General features: G+C 38.2%; 1 protein-coding gene across 1 annotated transcript in view; it reads left to right on the top strand.

Annotated features, from left to right (window-relative positions):
* Positions 1 to 24,727, top strand: part of CUBN (cubilin) — a 263,561-nt gene that overhangs the window by 154,055 nt on the left and 84,779 nt on the right. Inside the window, exons 37-43 of the mRNA XM_079913331.1 lie at positions 5,500 to 5,705; positions 6,942 to 7,126; positions 8,763 to 8,955; positions 14,749 to 14,946; positions 18,027 to 18,173; positions 20,641 to 20,831; positions 20,993 to 21,176. Coding sequence (XP_079769457.1) covers positions 5,500 to 5,705; positions 6,942 to 7,126; positions 8,763 to 8,955; positions 14,749 to 14,946; positions 18,027 to 18,173; positions 20,641 to 20,831; positions 20,993 to 21,176 — 1,304 coding nt within the window. The remainder of the gene's footprint in view (positions 1 to 5,499; positions 5,706 to 6,941; positions 7,127 to 8,762; positions 8,956 to 14,748; positions 14,947 to 18,026; positions 18,174 to 20,640; positions 20,832 to 20,992; positions 21,177 to 24,727) is intronic.

Genomic DNA, 24,727 nt, shown 5'->3' with positions numbered 1-24,727 from the left:
TATTTTTACCAGCAGATCTGAGCCAAAGTGTTTGGCAAGAGGATGGATTTGCTTATAAAATGAACCGGACTAAACGAAACACTTCCAAGAACAACAAAACGTTTTAAAAAGTCTAATTTGATTCTTACAGGTATCATCCTACCATCCTTTCTGATGAAATGTCTTTTGTGACATTTAGCATTGGATTATACCAGTCTGGTACAAAAAACAGAAAAACCTTGCACTTAGTGATCTTCTCGACCATTGGACCAAACTTTCTTGTGCATGTTGATCACCTGGGATCTTGTTAAAATTCACATTCCGATACAGTTGGTTGGTGGGGCCTGATGCTTTGTTTCAAACAAGCACTGGGGTGACGCTGATGCTGGTAAACCACGTGCAGCGTTTTGAGTAAAGATTTCGGGGCAATTTCATGTAAGTCGCCTGCTGAGGAGAATGATCACCCCTTCTTCCTTCTTCTGAAAATCAGAAGAACACAGTTTTAGCATATGGTACCTTGTTGATAACGTTCTGATATCATAACAAAGCTGAGCCTGAGTTTAAGAGCCCAACTTGACAGCTATTCTAAGGGCGGATTCAGAACAATTATTTGCCAGAAGTGATGGTAGTTCTGAACTTTGTCTCATGAAGCATTAATTTGTCAAGGAGGACAGTGGAGGTAAGACAACTGTGTGGTTTGTTTAGCCTGATGTGGGTCTTCCCCGATCTCCTCTGTGCTCGGTTATCAGTCACAGCTTGCTGCTAAGACTAAGTCTGAACTATAGATCCAGAGGATCTACACTGTAGTAACCCACCTTGGTGGGATCGTGAGAGCCACAGACTCACCGTCTGGCTAGAGACCTACCGGTGCTAGTATACGGCTTGAGAAGCCAGTGGTAGAGCAGAGCTGACCGGTTGGCTCCAGGGCTCTGGTCGGCAGTGAAGGCTCAGAGGTGTGCCTGATACATTGATCCCAAAGTGAGCAGTGAGGTCCCAGAACCTCCAGGCTGGTCAGCTGTGCCTTAAGCATCCTAACCTGTTAGCTGAGATAGAGCCCGGGGAGGGCGCTGTACTTACCATCATGTGAAGTCTTGCTCACGTAATGTTGAGCAGTGACTGAAAGATACATAGCGAGGAAGTAAGTTTTCTATTCTCGAGACATTTTTTTCCCTTCCCAATGTTTTTTTTCTATAGTCCTACTAGACCATTCTTTCTTCTTCTCTTTGTCTTGTCCTTCTTCTTCTCAGCAAAAATTTCTTTCAGTTACTTCTGAAAAAAAGAATTGTTTGCACTCACTTCATTTACTTTAAAAAAATTAAATTGCTTTTATATTTAAAAATTAATTTTAAATAAATAAAATATTACAGGGCAGCATCACATCCCCTTACCTTCTCATCACAGAGATGACCCATATTCTGAATTTTATGTCTATCACATCTATGCATGTTTATATCCTTTTATTATATATAATCAATAATATATATATACACATGTCTCCATACACACTACCTAATATTGCTTTCTGTTTTACATTTTACATAAATGCAATCATACCTACTGATTTTACTGGAAATACATTGAATTTATAGATTAATTTGGGGAGAATCTTTATTGACTCTTCATACTGAACTTGGAGTATCTTTCCATTTATTCAGTCTTCTTTTATGTCCTTCACTAAAATTTCGTGTTTTTTCCTTAAAAGTCTTATAGATATCATGTTACATTTATTCCTAGGCATCTTATTTTTTGTTGCTATTAAAAATGGTGCCCATTTAAAAATCATGGATGTACCCTGTCCACCTTACCTAAAATAACCCTCCTTAATCACTTGGTTTTTTCCTCCTGGAGCATATCACTACCTCATTATATTTCTATTTATTTGTTTATTATCTGTCTCTCCTTCTAGAATGTAAGCTCCCCGAAGGAAGGAACATTGTCTGTTTTCTTCATTGTCCTGTCCCAGTGTTTGGCAATATAGTAGAGAGACAAATATTGTTGAATGAGTGTTGACTAAGTTACGTCTTGTAAATTTTCATTTGCTGGTATAAGGAAACCCTATTAATTTTTGCATATTATCTTTTTTTGTTTGTTTTGTTTTTTCACACACACACACTATATTTTATTTTTGCAAGAGATAAATAGACTGACACCAAGCATTGTAAATTTGCATATTATCTTATCCTGCCACTGTTCCAGTCTCTAGAATCGCCCAAAATTTTGTCTCTTGTCTGCTACTGTATCTTCAGTGCCTAGAAAAGGACCTGACATGTTAAGGTGCTTGGAAGATATTTATGAATGAATGAGTGCTCTTGAATATTGATTTATAGCACTTCCTTTCCAATTCTTACAACCATTCCCCCTCTCCCTATCTTATTGCCCTGGAGAACCCTTCAGTATACTGTGCAACAAAGTGATGAGCAAGCTTTCTTGTGTTGTTTCTTATTTAAATTAAATGTTTAAAAACTTTTACCTCTAAGTATATTTGCTGTAGGTGTTTGATGGGCAGTTCTCATCCAGCTGAGAAAATTTCCCTCTATTCCTAATTTTCTAAGAGTTTTTGTGATGAATGGGTGTTCAGTTTTAGCGAATGCTTTACTGCAATTGTCACTGATTCTCCCTTCATATATTTTTCCATCTTTTTTTCTCTTTAAATCTTTGTGTGTACGTGTGTGTGTTGAATTGTTGTAATAGATCTTTTCATCTTAAACCATTGTGAGTCCAACTTTATTAAGATTTACATATTTTACAGATTGATGGATTGATTTAGCTAATATTTTATGTAAGATTTTTCATCTGCATTAAGTGAGATTGACTTAAACTTTTTCTTTCTTTGACCTCCCTTGACTGATTTTGCTTCCAAGATTATATTAAATTCATTAAATAAGTTGGACTCTGTCCCCTCTTTCCTATTTTTTTTTTTTTTTACGATATACACAAGATTAGGATTGGGATGTTGACTTATTGAAGCTTTGGTAGAGTTCCTCTATAAAATAATCTGGGCTCAGGTATTTGTTTCCTTTTGTCTGCAGGCAATTTTTAATACTGACATTTTTTGATTTAATGGTATTTTTAGGTTTTTCCATTTTTTTTCTTCAACTAGTTATAGTATTGTATTTTTATAAAAATTGTCTAAGTTCAAATTTAGTGGCATAGGTTTTTAGTAAATTTCATTATAATTTTAAAAATTTCTAGTATATCTGTTGTTTTGTCCTTTTCTTATTAGTAATATTGCTCACTTAAGCTTTCTTCTGTTATTGGTCAGTCTTATTGGAGGTTTATACTTTGTTAGTCTTATCAAAAGAATAGCTTTTGGTTTCTTAATCTTTTCTAGTATTTTCTACATTTCTGTTTCACTAATTTCAGATGTTGTCGTGTTATTTCTTCTACTTCCTTTATGCGGTTTGTATGTTTGTTTTTTGTTTTACTAACTTCTGGGATTAGACATCTAGTCCACTTTTCTTAGTATTAGTTCTTTTCTACCATAAACATTTAAGGCTATAAATTTCCCTCTAAATAATGCTTTGACTACACTCCCTTAGTTTTATGGGCCCAGCACACTTCTACTGCTCAACTCTGCCTGTTTTAATACATAATGTGTTCACCTTCATTCAGTCCTAGATATATTCTAAATTGCCATTATGATTTCTTGTTTAACACATGGTTTATATAGAAAGTTGTTTTACATATACAAATTGCGGGATCTCTTTGTTATCTCTTTATTACCCTGTTCTAATTTTATTCTATAGTGGTCAGAGAACATATTTTTTAATAGTTTTAATATTTTCTGAGACTTGGTGTGTTGTCAACTATATATTGATACATTTTTATGCATGTTAATGGGCACATGAAAAATATAAATATAGAGAATTTATAAATTCTAATTGTTGGGTGTTATAAAAAGCTTGTTATTGTCTTGTTGTTATTGTAATTCATCGTCTTATGGAAATCACCAAAAATCATCTAATTTACTCCTTAATATGTGTGAAAAATAATCCTATAGTGGACCCTCTAAAACTGCTCCTTTAAAAGTTACTAATTTACTTTGAGTAACCAAATCCTATAGCCCAACAGTCCCCAACCTTTTTGGCACCAGGGACCGGTTTCGTGGAAGACAGTTTTTCCATGGACTTGGTGTGTGGGGGTTGGGGGGGATGGTTCAGGCGGTACTGTGAGTGATGGGGAGAGATGCAGAGCAGCAGATGAAGCTTCATTTGCTCGCCTGCTCGGGGGTTGGGGACCCCTGCTATAGCCTGTTCTTAATCCTGGATCTTTCTGTCATATGACACTCTTCATCACTCTCTCCTTAATTTTCTCTTGGCTTCTGTGACATGACACTGATCTTGTTTTTATCCTACTTTCCAGACTATTCTTGGGTTTATTGCTTCCTCTTCCTTTCACTGAACTCAGAATATGGGTGTTCCCTAAGCTTCTGCTCTTATCTCTTCTCTCTCTCTCTATGTATCACTCCCCACTTTTTCATTTCTAAACCCCCAATCTAGCCATGTTTTCAGCTATTTTCATGTGCATACAGGTGATTTCCAAATACAGCCTCAGAGTGTCTTCTGAAGCCCAAACTTGGCACCATGAATTGGGTTGAATTGGCTTTATACTTGTGGATCCTCCTCTGGACCATCTCTTCTATTATATTTATCTATTTGTCTACCCTCCCACCAACACCATATTACCTTGATTATATCCAATTTTTTTAAGCATTGAGGCCAATTTTTAAAGGCATTCATTGAGCATCTACGTGTTCCAGACTCTTTATATATGTGACTAATGCCAATTACATGAGGTAGATCTTATTTCCCCCCCTCCATTCCCCCATGTCATCATAATTGCAGAATATAAAGAAGTTGAGTATGCCATGCTTGAACGCTAGCCTGTTTTAGTGCAAATGCCATGTTTTTTCTACCTTTACAGAAATTAAGTACAGATGCCTTTGATTGGCATTTAAGCTCTCCCAAAATTAACCCATCATACTGCTCCAGCTATGTCTTCTAATGTTTTCTTAAAGGTACTCAGTATTCTAACCAAACGAGATCTCTCACAGATTTCTAAATATGTCCCACTCTTTCTGCATATGTGCTTTGGTTAGCACGCATTCCCTGCCCACCATTTTTGCACCTTAAATCCAGCTTATGTTTACATTTCCATCTTAAAAAAAATCTCTCCATCAAGCTATTCCTGAACCTCACAATTGCATGTGATACCTCTGCCTCAAAATAACTCTGATGGCATGATATTCTGTCTTCTATATTCTGTTTTTTCCTATCTTGGTGCCCAATTTTCCCCCAGAAAGAAAACTCCCTGAAGGCAGTGTATTAATTGCCTTTTATCTCTTGAATCACCATTTCAACAAATTTGAGTGTAAGAAATGTTTTGAGTTAGCCAAAAGACACTGTGATTAAAGTTAAAGCAAAAATTTAAAAACCAAACAGGTCAACCCAGCAAGTGATTCAGGATAATCCCCAAATTTATTTTATCAGTTAAATCCCTAATTTTGTTTTTTCCAATCAGAACTTTCCAGGTGGAGGAGTCTCAAGACTGTAGCAGAGATTTTGTGGAGATCCGGGAAGGAAACGCCACTGGTCGCTTGGTGGGACGATACTGTGGAAACGTCCTCCCTCTCAATTACTCATCCATCCTTGGGCACATCCTGTGGGTCAGATTTGTCTCCGATGGCTCAGGCAGTGGCGTGGGCTTCCAGGCTGCATTTACCAACAGTGAGTTGGTTCTGTTTTAGTGATGGCTTCCAGAATGTGTCCTACAAACTAGAAGGATAGCGATGTTTTCAGTAATGCATTAAGAACAATTCCCCTATATTGAATGTCTCTGTGGAATTACTTTATTATATACTAGAAAAATTAAATTATATATGAATGACTCATTAAGAGCCAGGGAGAGCATGCTCAGTGGTTCTAACATTCTTTTAAAGCTCTAGTGTCTACCTAATTTTAAGTGAAACATTTTTCATGATATTGCAATAGAGAGTTTTCTAATGTATCATCGTTTCAGTTTGGTATACTTATATCAAATGTGTTTCATTTGATCCCATAAACTCTATATTCCTCAAGTTAAAAATGTTTACTCTGGTACAAATGAACCCATTTACGAAACAGAAATAGAGTCACAGATGTAGAAAGCAAACTTACGGTTACCAGGAGGCAAGGGGAAGGGGGGAGGGATAAACTGGAAGATTGGGATTGACATATACGCACTACTATACATAAAATAGATCACTAATCAGGACCTACTGTATAGCACAGGGAACTCTACTCCAGACTCCTTGGTGACCTATATGGGAAAAGAATCTAAAAAAGAGTGGATATATGTATATGTATAACTGATTCACTTTGCTGTACAGCAGAAACTAACACAAATTTTAAATTAACTAGACTCCAATAAAAATGAATTTAAAAAAACACAAGAAACGTTTACTATTACTTTAGGATATTCCTAAGTGCTCAGATATTGTAATAACAGGATATTCTTCTAATAGGATAAAATGTTAAATATTAATAGCTACTCTATATGTTGTTTGGCAATGCCAGTTTCTCTTACATAGTTAAAGAAAAAAAAAAAAACATGTTTCGTTCTTTTTTAACATGAAGTAAAATAGGTAAACCAAAATTATAGAACAGGGCTGGTGATACCCCGTCCCAAGTCACCAAGTTCCCTGGGGTCTGGGAACCCAATTTTACATGGGACGCAATTGCTTGTTTTCACACCATGTGGTCTTCTAAGGAGATGGAATTCCATTCACAATATCACCCTTCTCCAAAGAATTAATAGATAGCAGAGAAACCAAAAGGGAAGCAGTATTTCTTTCGGTGTTCAGAAAAGAAATTGCAGTCAATTAGAAGTCCGTCCTTTTTAACACCCCTTGGCTTTTGTTTCTTTCATTTGACTAAGGAGCTGTTCTAAGTAGGTCTGATTTACTACTCTGTTTTCCTTCCTAGTATTTGGCAATGACAATATTGTGGGAACTCAGGGGAAAATTGCCTCTCCCTTATGGCCCGGAAATTACCCCCACAACTCCAATTACCATTGGATAGTGAATGTGAATGAATCTCAGGTTATCCATGGTAGAATCTTGGAGATGGACATGGAGGCAACACTCAACTGCTATTACGACAAACTAAAGGTGAGTTTCCAAGAGCAACTGATGTTTATACATTTTGGTGACTTGCTATTGGCAACCATAGATCCAAGTTAATGTCTATTCAAGCATTTATAAGTCATAGAGGATGGTCTACCCTACATCACGCATACCTCTTCCAGGTTACCTGAACAATGGTGATTGTGGTAGTATAATTATTATCTTTGATTCTGTAACTAACTTTTTTTCCGCATTATTGTAATCTTTCTGTTGGGCTTTATCTAAGCATGTGTATGTGTCTTAATGAAGAATTTATTCTATCTTATATCCCATTACCCTGTTTATTCTCCTGTTAGAGTGTTAAAAATTTGAACAATCATTTTAAAGTAAGTAAATATAAGTATATAAAAATTGTGGCGATCATTGCCATCCAGACATTGGCAACTGCATCAATTCCAGAAACACTATCAGATTATTTTTTATCCAGTTTTATTGAGGTATATTTGACAAATAAATATTATATATATTTAAGATGTACAACTAGGTCTTTTGATATATGATATTTTACAATTTTACATTGTAAAATAATAATCACAATCAAGCTAATTAACATATCCATCACCTCAAATGGTTACCATCTTCTTTCTTTGTTTCTGGTGTGGTGAGAATACTTAAGATTTACCCTCTTAGCAAATTTCAAGTATATACATGGTAATATTAGCTATAGTCACATTGTTCTACATTAGATCTTCAGAATTATTAATCTTGCATAACTGAAACTTTGTACCCTTTGGCCATCTCCCTGTTCCCCGCCCCCCCATCTCCTGGTAAACACCATTCTACTTTCTGCTCCTATGGGTTTCACTATTTTACTCTCAGATTCTTGAGGGCCAAGATTCTGTCTTATTCATTTTAGGTCCACAGTGCTTCACATAGAACCTAGTCCTTGATAGATGCTCAGTAAGTTGGAAAAACTTATTAGCTAATTTGAAATCTGAGCTTATATAGTAGCTTCAATAGAGAACTATGTAATAACACTTATAACGAACTTGTTCAAATTATTTACAAGATGGAGGGAAGGATATGAAATGTAATTGGAGAGATCCATCCACATGTGAAGAAAAAGATAAACATGCTCAAGATTACGTATTTGGAAACTATCAGAAAATATGTCTCTAACTATGTAATCTAACATTTTCAACCAAATGAAAGAGATTTCTTGCATGCTTTGAGTATGCTGAGACCTCACAAGCTGTGATTCTGTTGCTGTTATTAATTCTGCTTCTTTACTTCTTTGGAAATGTGAACTCCTTCAGGATACCTGGCCACTTTCTCTCATTAGACTTTTCCTTTTTCTTGTGACTTTTCCTTTTTCTTGTGACTTTCCCCCTTTCTTCCTAATTCCTCCCTTTTGTGGCCCCAAAGCACATTTCATAGACACTGTTGTTGTGCCACTATCCTGGTTCCTACTTTTCCACCCATAAGTTTTACTGTAAGTCGAATAATGAGCTATATCACATGGAGCATAGTTACTAATATAATTCTGCAGGGAAGATATAGATAATTTTAAAACATTTAATTACTTGCAATCATAGTTTATACTTCGTGGTTTTCTATTTATGAGGAAAAATGGAGGTGATTGCCTGAGTTCAGTGCTCTATTATCTGTCCCTTCCATGCAGGTTTATGATGGGGCTGGCATTCATTCCCGCCTGATTGGAACCTATTGCGGTACCCAGACTGGCTCTTTGAGCTCCACTAGAAGTTCTTTGACATTTCAGTTTTCTTCTGACTCTTCAGTCTCAGGGAAAGGATTCCTTCTGGAGTGGTTTGCAATGAATGCCTCTGTTGGACCTTTACCTACCATTGCTACAGGTGTGTTTGGTAATAAATGAAATTCTTTTTAGGCACTGATACGTGCAGACTAATATTTCAAAGGTTCCTACTAATAAGGGCCAAATACGCAAGTGAATAAGAAGAGTAATTACAGTCTCAAAACCCTTCCTCCATATGTTCAGGTGTCCTTTGAATTTCATAAATACTTAGAGATTAGATGTTTATTTCAAAAAAAAAATGCTGGTTTCCCATTATATTTTCCATAATAGTTAAGGGTTTGATGTCCATAAGATATTCTACTTACAATTTCTAGAAATCGCTTTAGAGATCTCTGAAAGTTTGGTTTGTACATACCGCCCCCCCCCCCCCCACACACACCCTAGGATCAACTAATGCAAGTAACTGTTTTTCCTCTATGTTACCTTTTAAGTGTGCCTTCAGAAATGCATCAGTGTGTCCTTAGCTGGTTGTAAACCCTCATGTTTCAAGGTAAAGTTGGCCTAAATTTCAATCTTTCATTTTACTATTTTTAAGACATTTTAAATTCCCCCAGTAAGCTGTGTTTTGGGAGACTGCGCTTTTCTTTTGAAAATTTGTTTAAACACCTTTGAATGGCTCTTGTGAATCGGAGGGTTGACATAGAATAAATTCAGCAGATATTTCTCATGGCATATTCTCACTCCTTGAAATATTTGATTAGGACATATTATCATTGGATCTCATTGAAGAATATTCAGACTTTGAACTTGTTCTAAGACTAAACAGACCCTAAAAGATTAGAGTCTGTTTGCTTCTAGCTTCTTGGGAATTCTGACCTAAGATGTTATTTTCACCTCTCTTGCAAGGTGCTTTCAAAACATTGACTATGAAACTCTTCCTTAAAATATTAATCTATTTATCTAAGAGCAAAGAGCCGTCAGCAAGATTGCCAAATGTAATTTAGAGCTATCCATTTAAGACTGGATAGCTCTTATAAGTAAACTTGAGTTAAGCTTCTTTTATGTCCACAAATCTCAAGTTACAGAAGAAACCACTCATGTAAAACATTATATCAATAAGTATATTGTAGTACTCAAAAAAAGTTCTCTTCTCATACATATATTCCATAATTATGTGATTGAAGAGGATGAGTGAGTATAGTATAGTATCATAAATCTCATTTCTCTTAATGAAAAACGAGCAAAGGAAAAAATAAAAGGATAAGAAAATTTTATAGTTTACTAGTTACCTGGTTGGTGCAAATGATTATCTCATGATCATAGCACATTCTGACACTTTCATTAAAGTGAAAAAAAAGCTTACTGTTTTAAATTGTATTAATATATTGAACACTGACATTAGCATTCCTTATGCGAACATACATTAAATTTAATTCAACCAATATTTATAGAGGGTTTATTATAGACATGCTGAGGTAAGTGTATACCAACTAAGAAAGGAAACCAAGATATAATCTCTACTCTCCAAGAGTTCAAAAGTAATTGGCAAAGATAAAGCATTCAGTTAAATAATGATATAGTAACTAAATGATTAAATGACAAAGCAAAAAGCAGTCAAAGGAAAATAAGCCTAATGTGGACTAGGGTCATGTGAAGGAAATTAAACATGTCAAGTTGGAAAATATTAGCTAATCAGTCAGGACATATTTGGTTATGCTGCAGTAACAAATAATTCCAAACTCCAAATAGCTGAGAAACACAAGACTTCTTACTTGTTCATGTTACCCACTTGGGTTAACTGGGTATTGGATCTGACATTGTTTGGGACATTACCTGTGATCATGGCAAGAGGAAAGAGAGCCCTGGCATGCCTCAGTCTAAAAGTGTTCAGCTTAAAAGTGACACATGTCATTTTGCTTATGATTCATAAACCAGAACTGGTCAAATGGCCTCACCCAACCGCAGAAGTATTAGGAAATGCAATTTCACCATATGTTTGGAAGTGAGGAAAAATGGAATATTTGACAAACAGCACTAACAGCTTATAGTTAGTATGATAACTGCTTTTTATAAATTCAAGATAAGAAGTATTTTATGTAGAGGAAAATCTTAACATTTGAAGATGCTGGATAATATTCGGATCTTATACTTTGAAATTGTTTTTACTTTATTTTATTTTTAAACTTGTACGGCCTATATAGTAATAGGATAAAGTAATTAGGACCTAGTCCTATAAATTTTACATTCATTTCTTGGTGGCCCTAGCAAGATTCAAACATGTATTGTATAAGAGTCATAAACTTCTGGAATGGTGGAGTAAAGGCCTCTGAAAATCTATTCTCGCAGAAAAACAATGAGAACACTGGCAAAAAAATTTTAAATCAACTTTTGAGAACTCTGGAAATTAATTAAAAATTGCAATAATCTGAAGAGTGTTTATTCAAGAAAAATGGTTCAGTCTGAGTGACAGTAGACAACTTTCTGGCGTCTTAATTTTCCCTATTCCCATCTCTCTCCCTGTCCTAGCTTTGCAGTAACCTCACAATAGCCTCACAACCACGTTAGCCATGAAAACCAGCAGCCTAACAGCCACTGGAAGGGGTGGAGTAGATCTGGAACTCCAGAAAGCATCCTGTCCCTAAGGAATTGCTGTTATTTAACCTGTCTGGCAGCTTCCTAGAGAAGCTCCATTCTCAGGACTTGTCTTCATCTGACCTGACTCAGTGTGCTCTGCGCAAAAGCCCTGTCTCTGGGGTGTTTTTTAGAAATCGTCAGTGGCAAGTTATTTAATATCACAACTGCATGTGGCAGTGATTCCAGTTACAGCTAATAAGAGGCTGACCAAAAATGTAAAAAGAAAAACTGGGGAGTGATATATCCATAGGGGACTTTGAAAAGTTTTGACATATTTCTGGGAACATAGAAGGCTCCACTCATGTGGAGGGCTACAAACATGCCCAACATGAGACTCGAGAAGGCCCCAGTCTCTCACCTCTGTAGGATCTTGAGGCTCTGTGAAAGTAGAAAGTGAATTCTAGGGCAGAGTTATAAACTGTCTTCTAGAGTCATATAGGCATATCCCAATACACACACACACACACACACACACACACACACACACGTGTGCACACACACAGTCACTCAGAAAAGTGAGAGAATTATCGGTTCAAGACATTTAAAAGGAATCTCTATTTAATCAGTTGTTGATCACTAACCTGAACACAGACTTTCAATGGTTACACACAATTAACACAGACATTACAGAATTAGTACACAAAAGCCACTGAACAAAGAGCAGTGACAGCAAACTTTGGGGGAGGGGTTGATTTCCAGAGTTGCCACATTACATTGTTTAAAATGTCTGGTTTTCAACAAAAAATTATGAGACACATGAAGAAATAGGAAAGTATGGCCTATGCAGAGGAATATAAGCGATCCATAGAAACTGTCTTGGAGAAAGCCAAAATGTCAGACTTACTTAACAAAGACTTTAAATAAGCTATTGTAAATATGTTAAAGAACTAAAAGAAATCATGTCTAAAGATTTAACGAAGAGTATGGGAATGATGTCTCACCAGATAGAGGATATCAATAAGGTGATAGATAATTTTGAAAGAAAAAACAACCAACTAGAAATTTTGGAGTTGAAATTCACTGGGTGGGCTCAATGACAGATCTGAGCAGGCAGAAGAAAGAATCCCTGAATTTAAATGTAGGTCCTATAGGATTATCCTGTTGAGGAAAAGAAAGAAGAAAATTATACAGAGCTTCAGAAACTATCATTTATACCAACATATGTATGCATAATGAGAGTCCCAGGTAAAGGAAGAGGGAAAGGGAAAAAAAGAATACTTGAAGAAATAATGTCTGTACACATCCCAAATTTGATGAAAAATATTAATCTACACATCCAAGAATCCCCAAAATTCCAGGTAGGATAAACTCAATGAGATCTGTACCTAGACATACTGCCGTCAAACTATCAAAGCTAAAGAAAAGGGGTTATCTTGAAAGCACAAAGAGAAACTCACTTATCTTGTAAAAACAATACTCACCAAGGTTAACATCTCATGTCTCATCAGAAACCATGAAGGTCAGAGCAGTGGGATGACATAGTCAATGTGCTGAAGTAAAAAGACTGTTGATCAAGAATTCTATACCCAGAAAATGTATCCTCCAAACTAAGTAGAAATTAAAACATTCCCAGATAAATGAAAGCTGAGAGAATTCATTGCAAGCAGACCTATGCTACAGGAAATGCTAAAGGGGGGCTTTCAGAATGAAATGAAGTGACCCTAGCATGTCTTTACTGCTAGACAGTAGGTAGTGAAGACAGCTACATATGTAAATATAAAGGCAGTATAAATGTATTTTCGTCTGTAGCTCTTTTCTTCTGCTATCTGATTTAAAGACAGCTGCATAAGGCAATAATAATAAACTATGCTGATAATGTTTAAGTATATAATTTTATGACAATAATAGCATAAAAGATGGGGGTGGGTGGGAATGGAGTTATATTATAACCAAGTTTTGTATACTATTAAAATTAAGTTAATATTAATCCAAACTACAATGTCTTAAGATGTTAATTGTAATCCTCTGAACAACCACACAGAAAAAACTCGAAAATATACAGTTAAATAAATAACAAATGAATTAAAGTGATATACTAGAAAATATGTATTTAACACTAGGACGGCTATAATCAGTAAGACAGACAATAACAATTATTGACAAAGATGTGGAGAATCTGGGACCCTTGTACATTGCTAGTGGAAATGTAAAATCCTACGACCACTTTGGAAAACAGTTTAGCAGTTCCTCAAATATTGAAACACAGGGTTACCATACAATCCAGCAATTCCACTCCTAGTTATATACCTAAGAACATTGAAAACATATGTCCACACAAAAATTTATACAGGAATGTTCATAGAAACATTATTCATAAATAGTGAAAAAGAGGAAAGAACCCAAATGTCGAACAGCTGATGAATGGAAAAACTAAACGTGGTATATCCGTATAGTGGAATACTATTCTGCCTTAAAATGGAAGAAGTATTGATACATGCTAGAATACAGATGAACCTTAGAATATTATGCTAAGTGAATGAAGCCAGTCACAAGAGGCCACATATAGTATGATTATATTTATATAAGATGTCTTAAACAGGCAACTCCATAGAGACAGAAAGGAGGCTAGTGGTTTCCATAGACTTGTGGAGTAGAGAACAGAGAATCAGTGGCAAAGAGTATCCAGTTTCTTTCAGGGTGGTGAAAATGTGTTCTAAGATTAGGTAGCAGTGACGACTGCAGGACTCTGTGAATATACTAAAAACCACTGAACTATTTAAAAGGGTAAATTTTATGGTGAGTGAATAATAACTCAACAAAACTGTTATTTAAAAAGCAAACAACAACCAAAAAAAGGCTGTTGTTATTATAAGCTCACAAACTTTTTTGAATGCTTCATTTCACGAAATTGAAAATTTTTTTCAAAATTGCCTAATATAAATTACATGATGAATAGCTATGCTAAAAAAAAGGTAAAGACTAAAGCACACTGGAAACATGAACAAAGTTCTACCTTGGTTACGATAATAATAGGATCTTCCATATGGACTTACTTCATGCTTGACAGATAATAGGCACTCATGAATAATTGGGTTAAGTGGTAAAACTATGGTGAAAAAAGTAGAATACAGTGTGTTTTTCTTCAAAAAATTATGGAAATCACGGCTGTCTGAATCAGTGGATTTAATAAAATATGTATAAATTTCTTTGAGAAAGTTGTTTTAATTGGTTGTTTCAGTATAGAACTGTGGTTTTCAAGTGAAATGCTACCTTCTTTTCTGCCAGAGGTGTTTCAACGATGTTGCTTTTCATTCTGCAGGTGCTTGTGGTGGGTTCCTGCAGACAGGAGATGCTCCCGTCTTTCTTTACTCCCCAGGCTGGCCTGAAAGCTACAGTAATGGCGCTGACTGCATGTGGCTTATCCAGGCTCCTGATTCTACTGTGGAACTCAACATCCTTTCCCTGGACATTGAATCTCATAGTACATGCAGCTATGATAAACTTGTGATAAGAGACGGTGAGAAACGTTTAGAAAACAAGATAAAACAAAAACTACCAAGTTTCAACCCTGACACACATTTAGTTACATTCAATTATAATCATACTCGTTTACTGCTTCCATCCATTTGCATGGAAACGCACAGGTATTATGGTCAGTGAAAGCATGAGATACTAGAATTGGCCACCATTTCTGCAGAACATAAGGAAAGCATTAAATTGCCTGGAGCAAAATAATCCGCACACTATGTTAGGGAGAGCATTACATTCCCAAGAGGAAACACTCCCTGTGGTTTAAGTAGGAAATTATAATCTGAGTTTCCAGGTTGTGCTGCTTTCTCGTTGAAAGGCTATGGAAATAAATCTTGATATTTTATACCTATGGCTTTAAGATCCAAGTGTGAAAAGTATTTAAAATTGCAAATGTATTCAAGTTTCTATTGTGTACTGAATCTCTGGGTAGAATGGGTAGAATTAAGGGCTAATATTTTTTCATCTTTTCCTCTGTACCCAGGTGTGGTATTGCTATGTGATGAGCGAGGGATATAAATAATGCTTCAATGCAAGATGCGCAGAATTGTGCTTCATGATTTGCATGGAACAGAGGAGAATAGGGAGGCCATATCCTCTAGTTAGTGTCTCTTACAGTGAGGTCCCCAGACCGACAGCATGAGCATCACCTGGGAACTTGTTAGAAAGGGAAATTCTATGCCCCACCCCAGACCAACTAAACTAGAAACTTGGATGGGTCCTATATCTGTCTCCGGTTAAGGTTAAGATCAGGGTGAGGAGAGTAAGGCAGGATTGGACAAAGTACAGAGTCAGATCCTGTCTTTATTTAAAATTTTAATATTTTGTTCATTTTACATTAAATTTCCATTTTTGAAATATTGTACTGAAATATTTTTATCTTGATTTCTGAGGTCTCGGGCACCTCCTTAAGTTTTGCCCCCGATGTGACGTGCTCCCCTCGCCTGACCCGGGTCCCTGCCTCCCGGTGGTAGAGTCTCTGAAGCTGGGGACCCACTGCCCTGCATGACACATATTGCAACCCCAGTGCCTGCCTAGACAGCAGGTGACATCTACTAAGGTGTTCACCTGGAGGACAGAATCAAAGGGCAGCTTCTAGGAGTGCGGGTTCGTTGTTGTGGATCTTATTTTCCAAGAGGTATGAGGAGCATAGAGTTTTCTGTGAACTTCTCAGTTTGTTACATTTTGGCGATTAATGAAAAAAGCTTCAGAGCATTTTTTTTTTTTTTTTTGGACCAAAGCATGTGTTTGATTTTGGCCCACTGGTGGCTCATGGGCATTTTCACGTCCGCCTTATCCCCTTAACCCTAGACCCCCACTAAGTATAGTGAGAAAAATCAAATGGCAGAGGTGCTTTACTTTCCTTCTGTAGGAGCTGGGCAGTAAGTGAAGACTCAAGTCAGTCATACAAACGTGATCCGATGGTAAACCGTAACTTTCCCCCTTTTTCCTGTCAACTATCTGCTATCAGCACATTGCCCAGAAGAATGATCATCTTTCCTCTTGTTTTTCTTTCTTTAGGAAGGAAACGAAAATCAGTAGACCCAACTCAGTCTCATTGAGAGATAAAGTATACACATGTGAAATAAGTAACAACATATAATAAGCTTCAAAGCTTTGTGATGCAGTTACTTAGAGAATAAGTCAACAGATTTGGGGTGAAATGTTTAGCAAAATAGCATAATGGAGATAAGAATGCAAAAGGAGTCACAGATAAATTTTTGAATGATAAAAAATGCAAACGTTTCCAGAGGTCAGAACCCCTGTAAAGAATGCCTTTCCAAGCAGCGTGTATTTATAGCTGTGCTGCTACATTTGATAACTTGTTTTCTAAACTAGTTAATAATGAGTAAGTTTTAGGTTGTGGTCAATGTCAAAAAAGAATCATTTTGCTAGTTGAGCGAAAGGACAAATTTCCTCATGTCTCATATTCTATTTTTGTCTTTTTTTAAGTTTCAAATTAATTAATTCTCTGCCTTAGGGAAAAAACAACATATTTTCCCAGCCAAGGAATCTAAGTCCTTGCTCCATTCAGGCTTTGACTGAGACAGTTGTTCTGATCAAAATTTATAATCAAGAGAAAAGCCAAAGGAAAAAGGGCCTTGGGGGTTACCCAGCTCTCATTGATGTCTCTGGAGGTGCACATTTGCCGACACTATCTTTTTTCATCCTCCACACATGGAGAGAAGTGTGTTCTTATAATGGCAAAACAAACAATGAACAACAAAATAACGAAAAGAAAAAAGAAAACCCCTCTGAAGGTGAAGGCAGATTTCAGGGCAAATGACCTTATAACATTAGCATCGGATCTGGGGCTGAAGAATCAAACCTTTTTTTTTTTTTTTTTTTAGATACTTGACCTTCAGCAGTCAGAATAGTTTAGATCAGAATCTACTGCACATATCAGCACTGGTCCTCAGTTACTTCCCAATCTCACGTCCTCTCATTTTGAGTTTTCGTTCCAGAAAGAACTGTCAGCCAGTTTTTGGAAAGGCAGTGGGAACTGGCAAAGAAGTTGTTATTGAAAAGGTTAAAGAAAAAGACAGGCGGCACCGTTACAAACTGGAGCCACAATGATGTAACCCCTGGAATGTCCCTTATTTGGTAATCCTGCTGCCTCCTAGGAACGGGGGTGTTTTGAGAATAATGTGTGAGGCACTTTGGCTGGGTTGCAGTGATGGTGGAGGATACTCTTTTTAAAAAATTTTTATTGGAGTTTAGTTGATTTACAGTGTTGTGTTAGTTTCAGGTGTGCAGCAAAGTGCATCAGTTATACGTATGCCTGTATCCACTTTTTTTTAGATTCTTTTCCCATATAGGTCATTACAGAGTGTTGAGCAGAGTTCCCTGTGCTATACACTAGGTCCTTATTAGGTATCTACTTTATATAGAGTAGTGTGTATATGTCCAGCCCAATCTCCCAGTTTATCCCTCCGCAGCCCCCTTCCTCCCTGGTAACCATAAGTTTGTTTTCTATATCTGTGACTATTTCTGTTTTGTAAATAAGTTGTGGAGGAGACTCTTAAGACGTCATATTTTCACACTGACATTTCCTCTCTTTGGTCGTAGGAGACAACAGCATGGCCCAGGAGCTAGCAGTTCTCTGTGGCAGAGAGATCCCTGGGCCCATCCGGTCTACTGGAGAGCACATGGTGATCCACTTCACCTCGGACTTCAGTGTAACCAGGGCGGGCTTTAATGCATCGTTTCACAAGAGTAATATGTTCTCATGGTTCTAATTCATTTCATCTCATCTTCCTCTTGCTGTCTCCCTAACACACTCTGCTCATGTTTCAATGCCAGGACACAGGTTCTAAGTCAGAGCACACAGGTCTCTGCCCGGCCTCTGGGGATTATCCTGATGTCAGGTATTAAGTCTTAAAAAAAAAAAAGAAAGAAAGAAACTGGCCGCATTTATGAATGGTCCCCCATCTTCAGTTCTTTGGGCAGGGCATCTTCCCTCCACAGTAGGCACAAGAGGAAGATGTTTAAAACAAAATTTCAGCCTAGCGGATGGCTGGAACCAGAAGACAGTACATGTCCATAACACATCAAAGAAGCGGTAAGTCAGAGTTATCTTCAACCTAAGAAATAACCAAGGTAATGTAGGAGATATTGTCATAAATCCCTTGGTTGAAATGATTCATTTAAAGGTTGGCAGGAAGAGTTTGTTTGCTCTTGCAATACGAATTTGGTGAGTCTGACAATGTGCATCATATGTGGCAGGCTATCGTGTGGAGTATGATTGAGACTTTCAAAACTTGACAAAAAGTGAAGTCCAGACAATCATGTTCAACCCACACTGGATTGAAGTTACAAAGTAGCCCACAGAAGGTGACGTTTCTAAAGGCTCTCGTATTTTTAACTGAAAAACCTAATTTTAAAGTAGATTATCAATCTAGACATGAAAAACGAATGTTTTCTCCAGGATTATGTATGCCTTTTATAGAGTAGGGACCAATTGAAGATAAACGGTCCTCCTCACAGTCAAGGGAGGGGCAGCTTGGGCATTAGACCTAAGGTAAATTTTCGCCTCTGCGTTTTAACGAGCCGTGTGAGCTCCCTGCCCTCACTCACCGATGCTCTGGTCGGTCCCTGACAGCTGGCAAATAAGCGTCTGCTGCATCGCTGTCTTCTCAGCTCGAGCTTCTCCCTCTCTGTCACGTGGCTCGTGGACATGTGCGTGACAGCTCGCGCTGTATGAGTTAATATATGGGAAACTAACTCTTGCCTCCCACCGTTTATTACCTCCCCCAGCCCCAGACTTGTTCATTCCACATTCTTCTCGATCTTAGGAAGTGGAAAGTACATTCTTCCAGCTATTTAAGCCAGGAAGCTTGCATCACCGTTGATTCTTCTTTTCTGGCTCCATCAATCCCATTCATCAACAAACCACAATGGTCCCACCCTCGCGGTATATCCAGAGTCCAACCACTTCTCCCCATGTCTACTGCTGCCACCCTAGTCCAGGCATCTGTCAACCCTCCTTGGACTCAAGAAGTCACCCCCGTACTGGACCTCTTGCTTCTGCTTTGCCCTGCCCTTCCTTAGAGTTTAAGTATTGCAGACAGAGTGAGTCTTTAAAGTGTTAAGTCAGATCATGCCATCCTGATGCTCAAAATGCTTCAATGTGTTCCTCTTACTCAGAATAAGCCCTTGCAGTGTCCTGCGCGACCTACCGGGCTAACCGTTTAGATCTCTCATTTGGCCTCATGCATTCTGACTTCTGTGATGCACCACTAACACAGCAGCCTTCACGCCAGCTGTTTTCTGGACTGCAATTCTCTTCTCTCAAACAGTCTTATGTCTTGATCCCCTGTCTCTCTTTTTCTTTTTTTAATTTATTCTATGGAAGTATAGTTGATTTACAATATTGTGTTAATTTCTGCTGTACAGCAAAGTGACTCAGTTATACATAGACATACATTCTTTTTCATATTCTTTTCCATTATGGTTTATCACAGGACATTGACTATATAGTTCCCAGTGTTATACAGAAGGACCTTGTTGTTTCTCTGTTTTATATATAGTAGTTTGTATCTGCTAACCCCAAACTCCAAATTTATCCCTACCCGCCCCCCCCCCCAACCTTTCCCCTTTGGTAACCATAGGTTTGTTCTCTTTGTGAGTCTGTTTCTGTTTCATAGGCAGGTTCATTTGTGACGTATTTGAGATTCCACATAAACATGATAAATGGGATTTGTCTTTCTCTGTCTGACTTACTTCACTTAGGATGCGATCCCCCATTTCAATCAGGTCTCTGCTCGGATATGACTGCAGTAACGTGGCCTTCGCTAACTGCCTCAGGCAGTATAGTTCATTTTCCCTCTCCCCGTTCATCTTTCTTTGTAGAACTTATCACCACCTCACATATTAATTATGTAGGTGTTTGTTGTACGTCTGACTCCTCTACAAAGTAAGCTTCATGAAAGTTAAGGGATTTGTCTCCACTGCTTACTTCTACATCCGTATCTTAGAAACAAAAACAAAATGAGTACCGAGGAGCCTGTGCTCCATCCAAGCTTGTTGCGCTAATTGTTTCCAACATTTTTTGGTCGCGAGTGAGTTTCAAACCACATTTCTATTGCCTATACTTTGAAAATTCTCAAGACAAACAGAAAAAGCATCAAAATCCAGTTGCGAGTGTTATTTAAATGTGCTGTCTTTGTTTCTTCCTGGGAAGGTTGTGGTGGATACTTGCATGCAGACAGAGGGATTATCACGTCACCCGGGTATGCAGAGACCTACATTCCCAACCTCAACTGCTCTTGGCATGTCCAGGTTCAGAGTGGTCTGACCATCGCTGTACACTTTGAGCAGCCCTTCCAGATTCCAAATAGAGACTCTTCTTGCAGCCAGGGGGATTACGTGGTGGTAGGTGTTGTTTGCTGCTTTCTCTAACTACTTTCTCTACATACTTCATTCAGAAAACAAAATGATGATGTTTCCCCTCCTGGGCTATAAACTGATAGAACTTGTATACCTCATCTTTATCAGTATGAAGGAAATTGTGCAATTTTAATTTGTCTTTCCAGCTAAAAAATGGACCTGATATCTCTTCTCCACCCTTGGGACCCCATGGAGGAAATGGGCGTTTTTGTGGCAGTCGACCTTCGTCCACTCTGTTCACCTCAGATAATCAAATGTTTGTTCAGTTCATTTCTGATAATAGTAATGAAGGACGAGGATTTAAAATCACTTATGAGGCAAAGAGTTTAGGTAAGTATTTTCACTGAGAATAATGTCTGTACTTTTCCTGCAATTGCTTGGCCTTTTTTGTTTAAATAGATTTGAGAAAAAAATATGTAAAGTTTTTTTCTGAACTAACAATAATAATGTTAATAAGAGTAGCTACCTATTATCAAGCACTTACTTTATGCTTGATACATTTGATATCTCATCACGACTACATTTTCTTCATTGTGCCCATTCTTCAGATAAGTAAGATGAGGCTTAGGTTGTTCCAAGGCCATATATCAAGAGAATGAACAAAGTGAACTTCTCCATGAGTATAAATTGAGCTGATCTTAATGATTCCCCTGAAATTCCTTAGACTTTTCCATTATGCAATGTCTAATTATGTTACATACAGTTATAGAAACATTATAAGAATGACAATTACATTGTTTTGTAATCATCTGTATGCTTCTTTTTAAATGAACATATAATCCTCTGATTCTATTATTACCCATTTAATTATATATTACAGTAATGATCTTTACTTAATTACCTTGTCTTAATCATACTTGATTGTAATTATATTTAATTCTGCTGTAATGATTTGGTTTTTGTGACATTTATTTTTAGATAATGTTTAATTGCATAAATAAGTAAACAAGCATAGCCTCAAAAAAGGGAAGGAGTGGTGTCTGTAAAGAGTAAGTCTTCGTCCCCTTAAAATTAGATAATTTGGATTTCAGGATAACCCTATGACCTCAATGACAGATTCCTGGACATATTTCAAAATCTGTATCAATCCAAATGAGCCATATGTTTTATCGCACATTCTCCAAAATATGATATGAGAATTTAAAATGTCAGCAGAATGTCTTCATTTGAAGAGAGGAGAGGAAGTACGTCTCCACCAACTGACACAGAAAATCATCTAATGCCTCGTGTAGATTCCATGACTACAGGGAATGTCCTTTCACCACTTCCCAGACCACATAGGTCTGGCGCTTAGAAGGAGCCTTCACCAGCACAGCTTTGTGACCCCAGTACCGCTGCCTTATAGGTAGCGAGTTTCTCATCCTTCCCCATCTCCATTCTGAGCTTTGCTGCTGAGCTGTGAATGGGCAGGATTTCACCTGGTCCTGAGCCTTTAGAGAGCCTTATAGATTTGCAAACACTGTAACTTGTTGCTTTTTTGACCCTCTGTTCATGCAAGAATGGTATGGCCGTTACCATCTCCCCAGCTTTCTGCCTCAATATTAGACTTAAAAGTCTTTTGATTTCAAAACCTGTTGCGATATGATCACTCTTTGTTTCTCTCAACTTTCTGATTCAACCATTTCCTATAACTACAGTCAGTTCTACTTCCCATCTATCTTTCCAGCACACCAACTTCTTTGCCACTTCAGTTTCTCAGCTCTTAACACATGTTATTCAGTGAACAACTTGTGGCATCGAATTAGCCTTGTCCTACACCGTCGTTCTCCAGGGACACTCCTTCAGTATGGTTGATTGAGAGTTCTGTGTCCCTGTGCTCCATGCTTTTATTCTCACTGGATTGATTGACATTCTAATTAATTAATTGAACATTTACAAAGTGCTTCACACTGTGCAAACTACCAAGTCTGTTGAGGAGTTCAGTGCAGAGGGGGAGACATACGAGCAAAGGCACAGGTAGGACACGGTACGATGAGGCTAGAAGGAGGGGCTGTCGGGAGCTATGGGTGGGAGAAGGCTCCCAGAGGAAGGAAGCTGACAGAGATTTGCCAGTCAGTGAAGAGAGGAGGTGACAACATATCAATTCTCGATGGCTGTGCAATAACAAGGCATTTCCGTGAATTTGAAAGAGTTCACAACTGCTGGAGAAGAGAGTCAAAAGGAGCTAAACGTCATGGTGGTGAAGCAGGCAGGAATCATGAGGGCGGCACCAAAAGGAGTTAAGATGTTCACTGGAAGGCAGTGGAGGCCCTTGGAAGGTTTTAATCCAAAGCACGAATGGTATTATCAGATTAGAAACACCCGTGTGGCCGCGGCACTGAAAACACGTGGAGGGGGAGAGACTAAGGTGGAGAGAGCAGGTGAAAGAGTAATTCAGGGAGGAATTATTAGGTCCTGGGCTAAGGCAATGGCAATAAGCATGCAGAAGACAAGGGATGTTGAGAGAGATTATAAATACGGAATTGAGTGGATTTGGATGTGGGACAGGAGGGTGCCGTAGATGGCCCCCAGGTTTCTGGCTGGTGGATCCATTTATCCCACAAACATTTAGTAAGAACTTGCCGTGTGACAGACACTATGCTAGGCCCCGGGGATATAGCAATAAACGAATAAAATCCATGTCCCCATGGAGCTTAATTTCAGTGTTAAAATGCAGATAATAAATAAGAGATGCAGCATGTCACATGGCAACAAGTATTAAGGAGAAAACGAGGTGGTCAGTAAGAAGATCATGCAGTTGTATACGGACTTCTGGGCGGCGGGTCGGTAGTAAGGGCAGTCTGGGACATGTTCGGTTTGAAATCTCTGAATGATGTCCCCTCGGGATGTCCAGTAGACCCTGCACTGGACCAGGAGTCTGGAGGTCAGAACAGGGATCTGGGCTGAATCTAGAAATACGGGAACCATTAGGAGACTGGTTGCAGTTTAAGTCACGAGGGTGGCTGACTTTAGCCAGGAAATTATTTCTACTGAGAAGATGAAGGGCCTGCAGGGGGATTCCTGGGGACCTCCAGCAATGCCAGGAAAGGCCTGGAAAGAGGCACCCAAGGACAGGAGAAATGGTCCATTCTCAGAGGAGAATGGATGAAAGGAGGAGGAGAAGAGCTGATGTCCAGGAAGCTCAGGGGCAACAATGTAGAGAAGGAAGGTGTGGTCAACACGTTAACTGCTGTGGATACAGAACAATGATTTCAAACGTCTTTGGGTAAAGTGACTGTGGGGTGATGGGGGACCAGGAAAGGAGTCCTTTCAGAGGGTTGACGAGTGAAGGGGGAAGGAGGACGTAAAGAAAGTGGCTGTAAATTACTTGAGCTCGTGATATGTGGAAAGGTCAAAGTATCACGGAGGAGAGAGTGGGGAGGGAAGGGAGAGAGAGAGAGAGAGAGAGAATGAGATTAAAAGCACAGGATAAATGGAGGGATTAAATAGAGCAGGGTCCCTAAAGAGACAGAATGGATTGGGACACCAACCCCGAGATACATGAAGGCAGTGTACAGGGGAAAATAAAGGAGGGTAGAGATGTAGGTGAATTTTTAAGGATGGTAACAAATAAGGGGTAAAAAATTGAGGGACTTCTCATCTGACTTCTCCTTTCTAAAAGAGGACTCAGAGTAGCATGCTGAGATGAGAGAGGGAATGGGGAGGATGAAGGGTTTGGGGAGTCGAGTTGGTTTTATATAGCTGTTGTCATCTATCTGATGAAACGGGAGGATGGCTTAGCAGTGTCGAGAGTGGAGAACATGCATGTGTTGTGGCATCAATTTCCATGAATGGTTTGAATGGAACACAACCACCAGATTGGGGTTTTGCAAGGAGCATCTGAAGGAAAGACCAGGAGCAAGGGAGTTAAAGGCAGTCAAAGGAGCTCAACGTCTAGGGTT

This window comes from Stenella coeruleoalba (genome assembly GCF_951394435.1).
Source record: "Stenella coeruleoalba genome assembly, chromosome: 2".
Lineage (NCBI taxonomy): Eukaryota > Metazoa > Chordata > Mammalia > Artiodactyla > Delphinidae > Stenella > Stenella coeruleoalba.
Note: the sequence above shows the minus strand (reverse complement) of the source record. Positions and strands in the feature narration are given on the sequence as shown.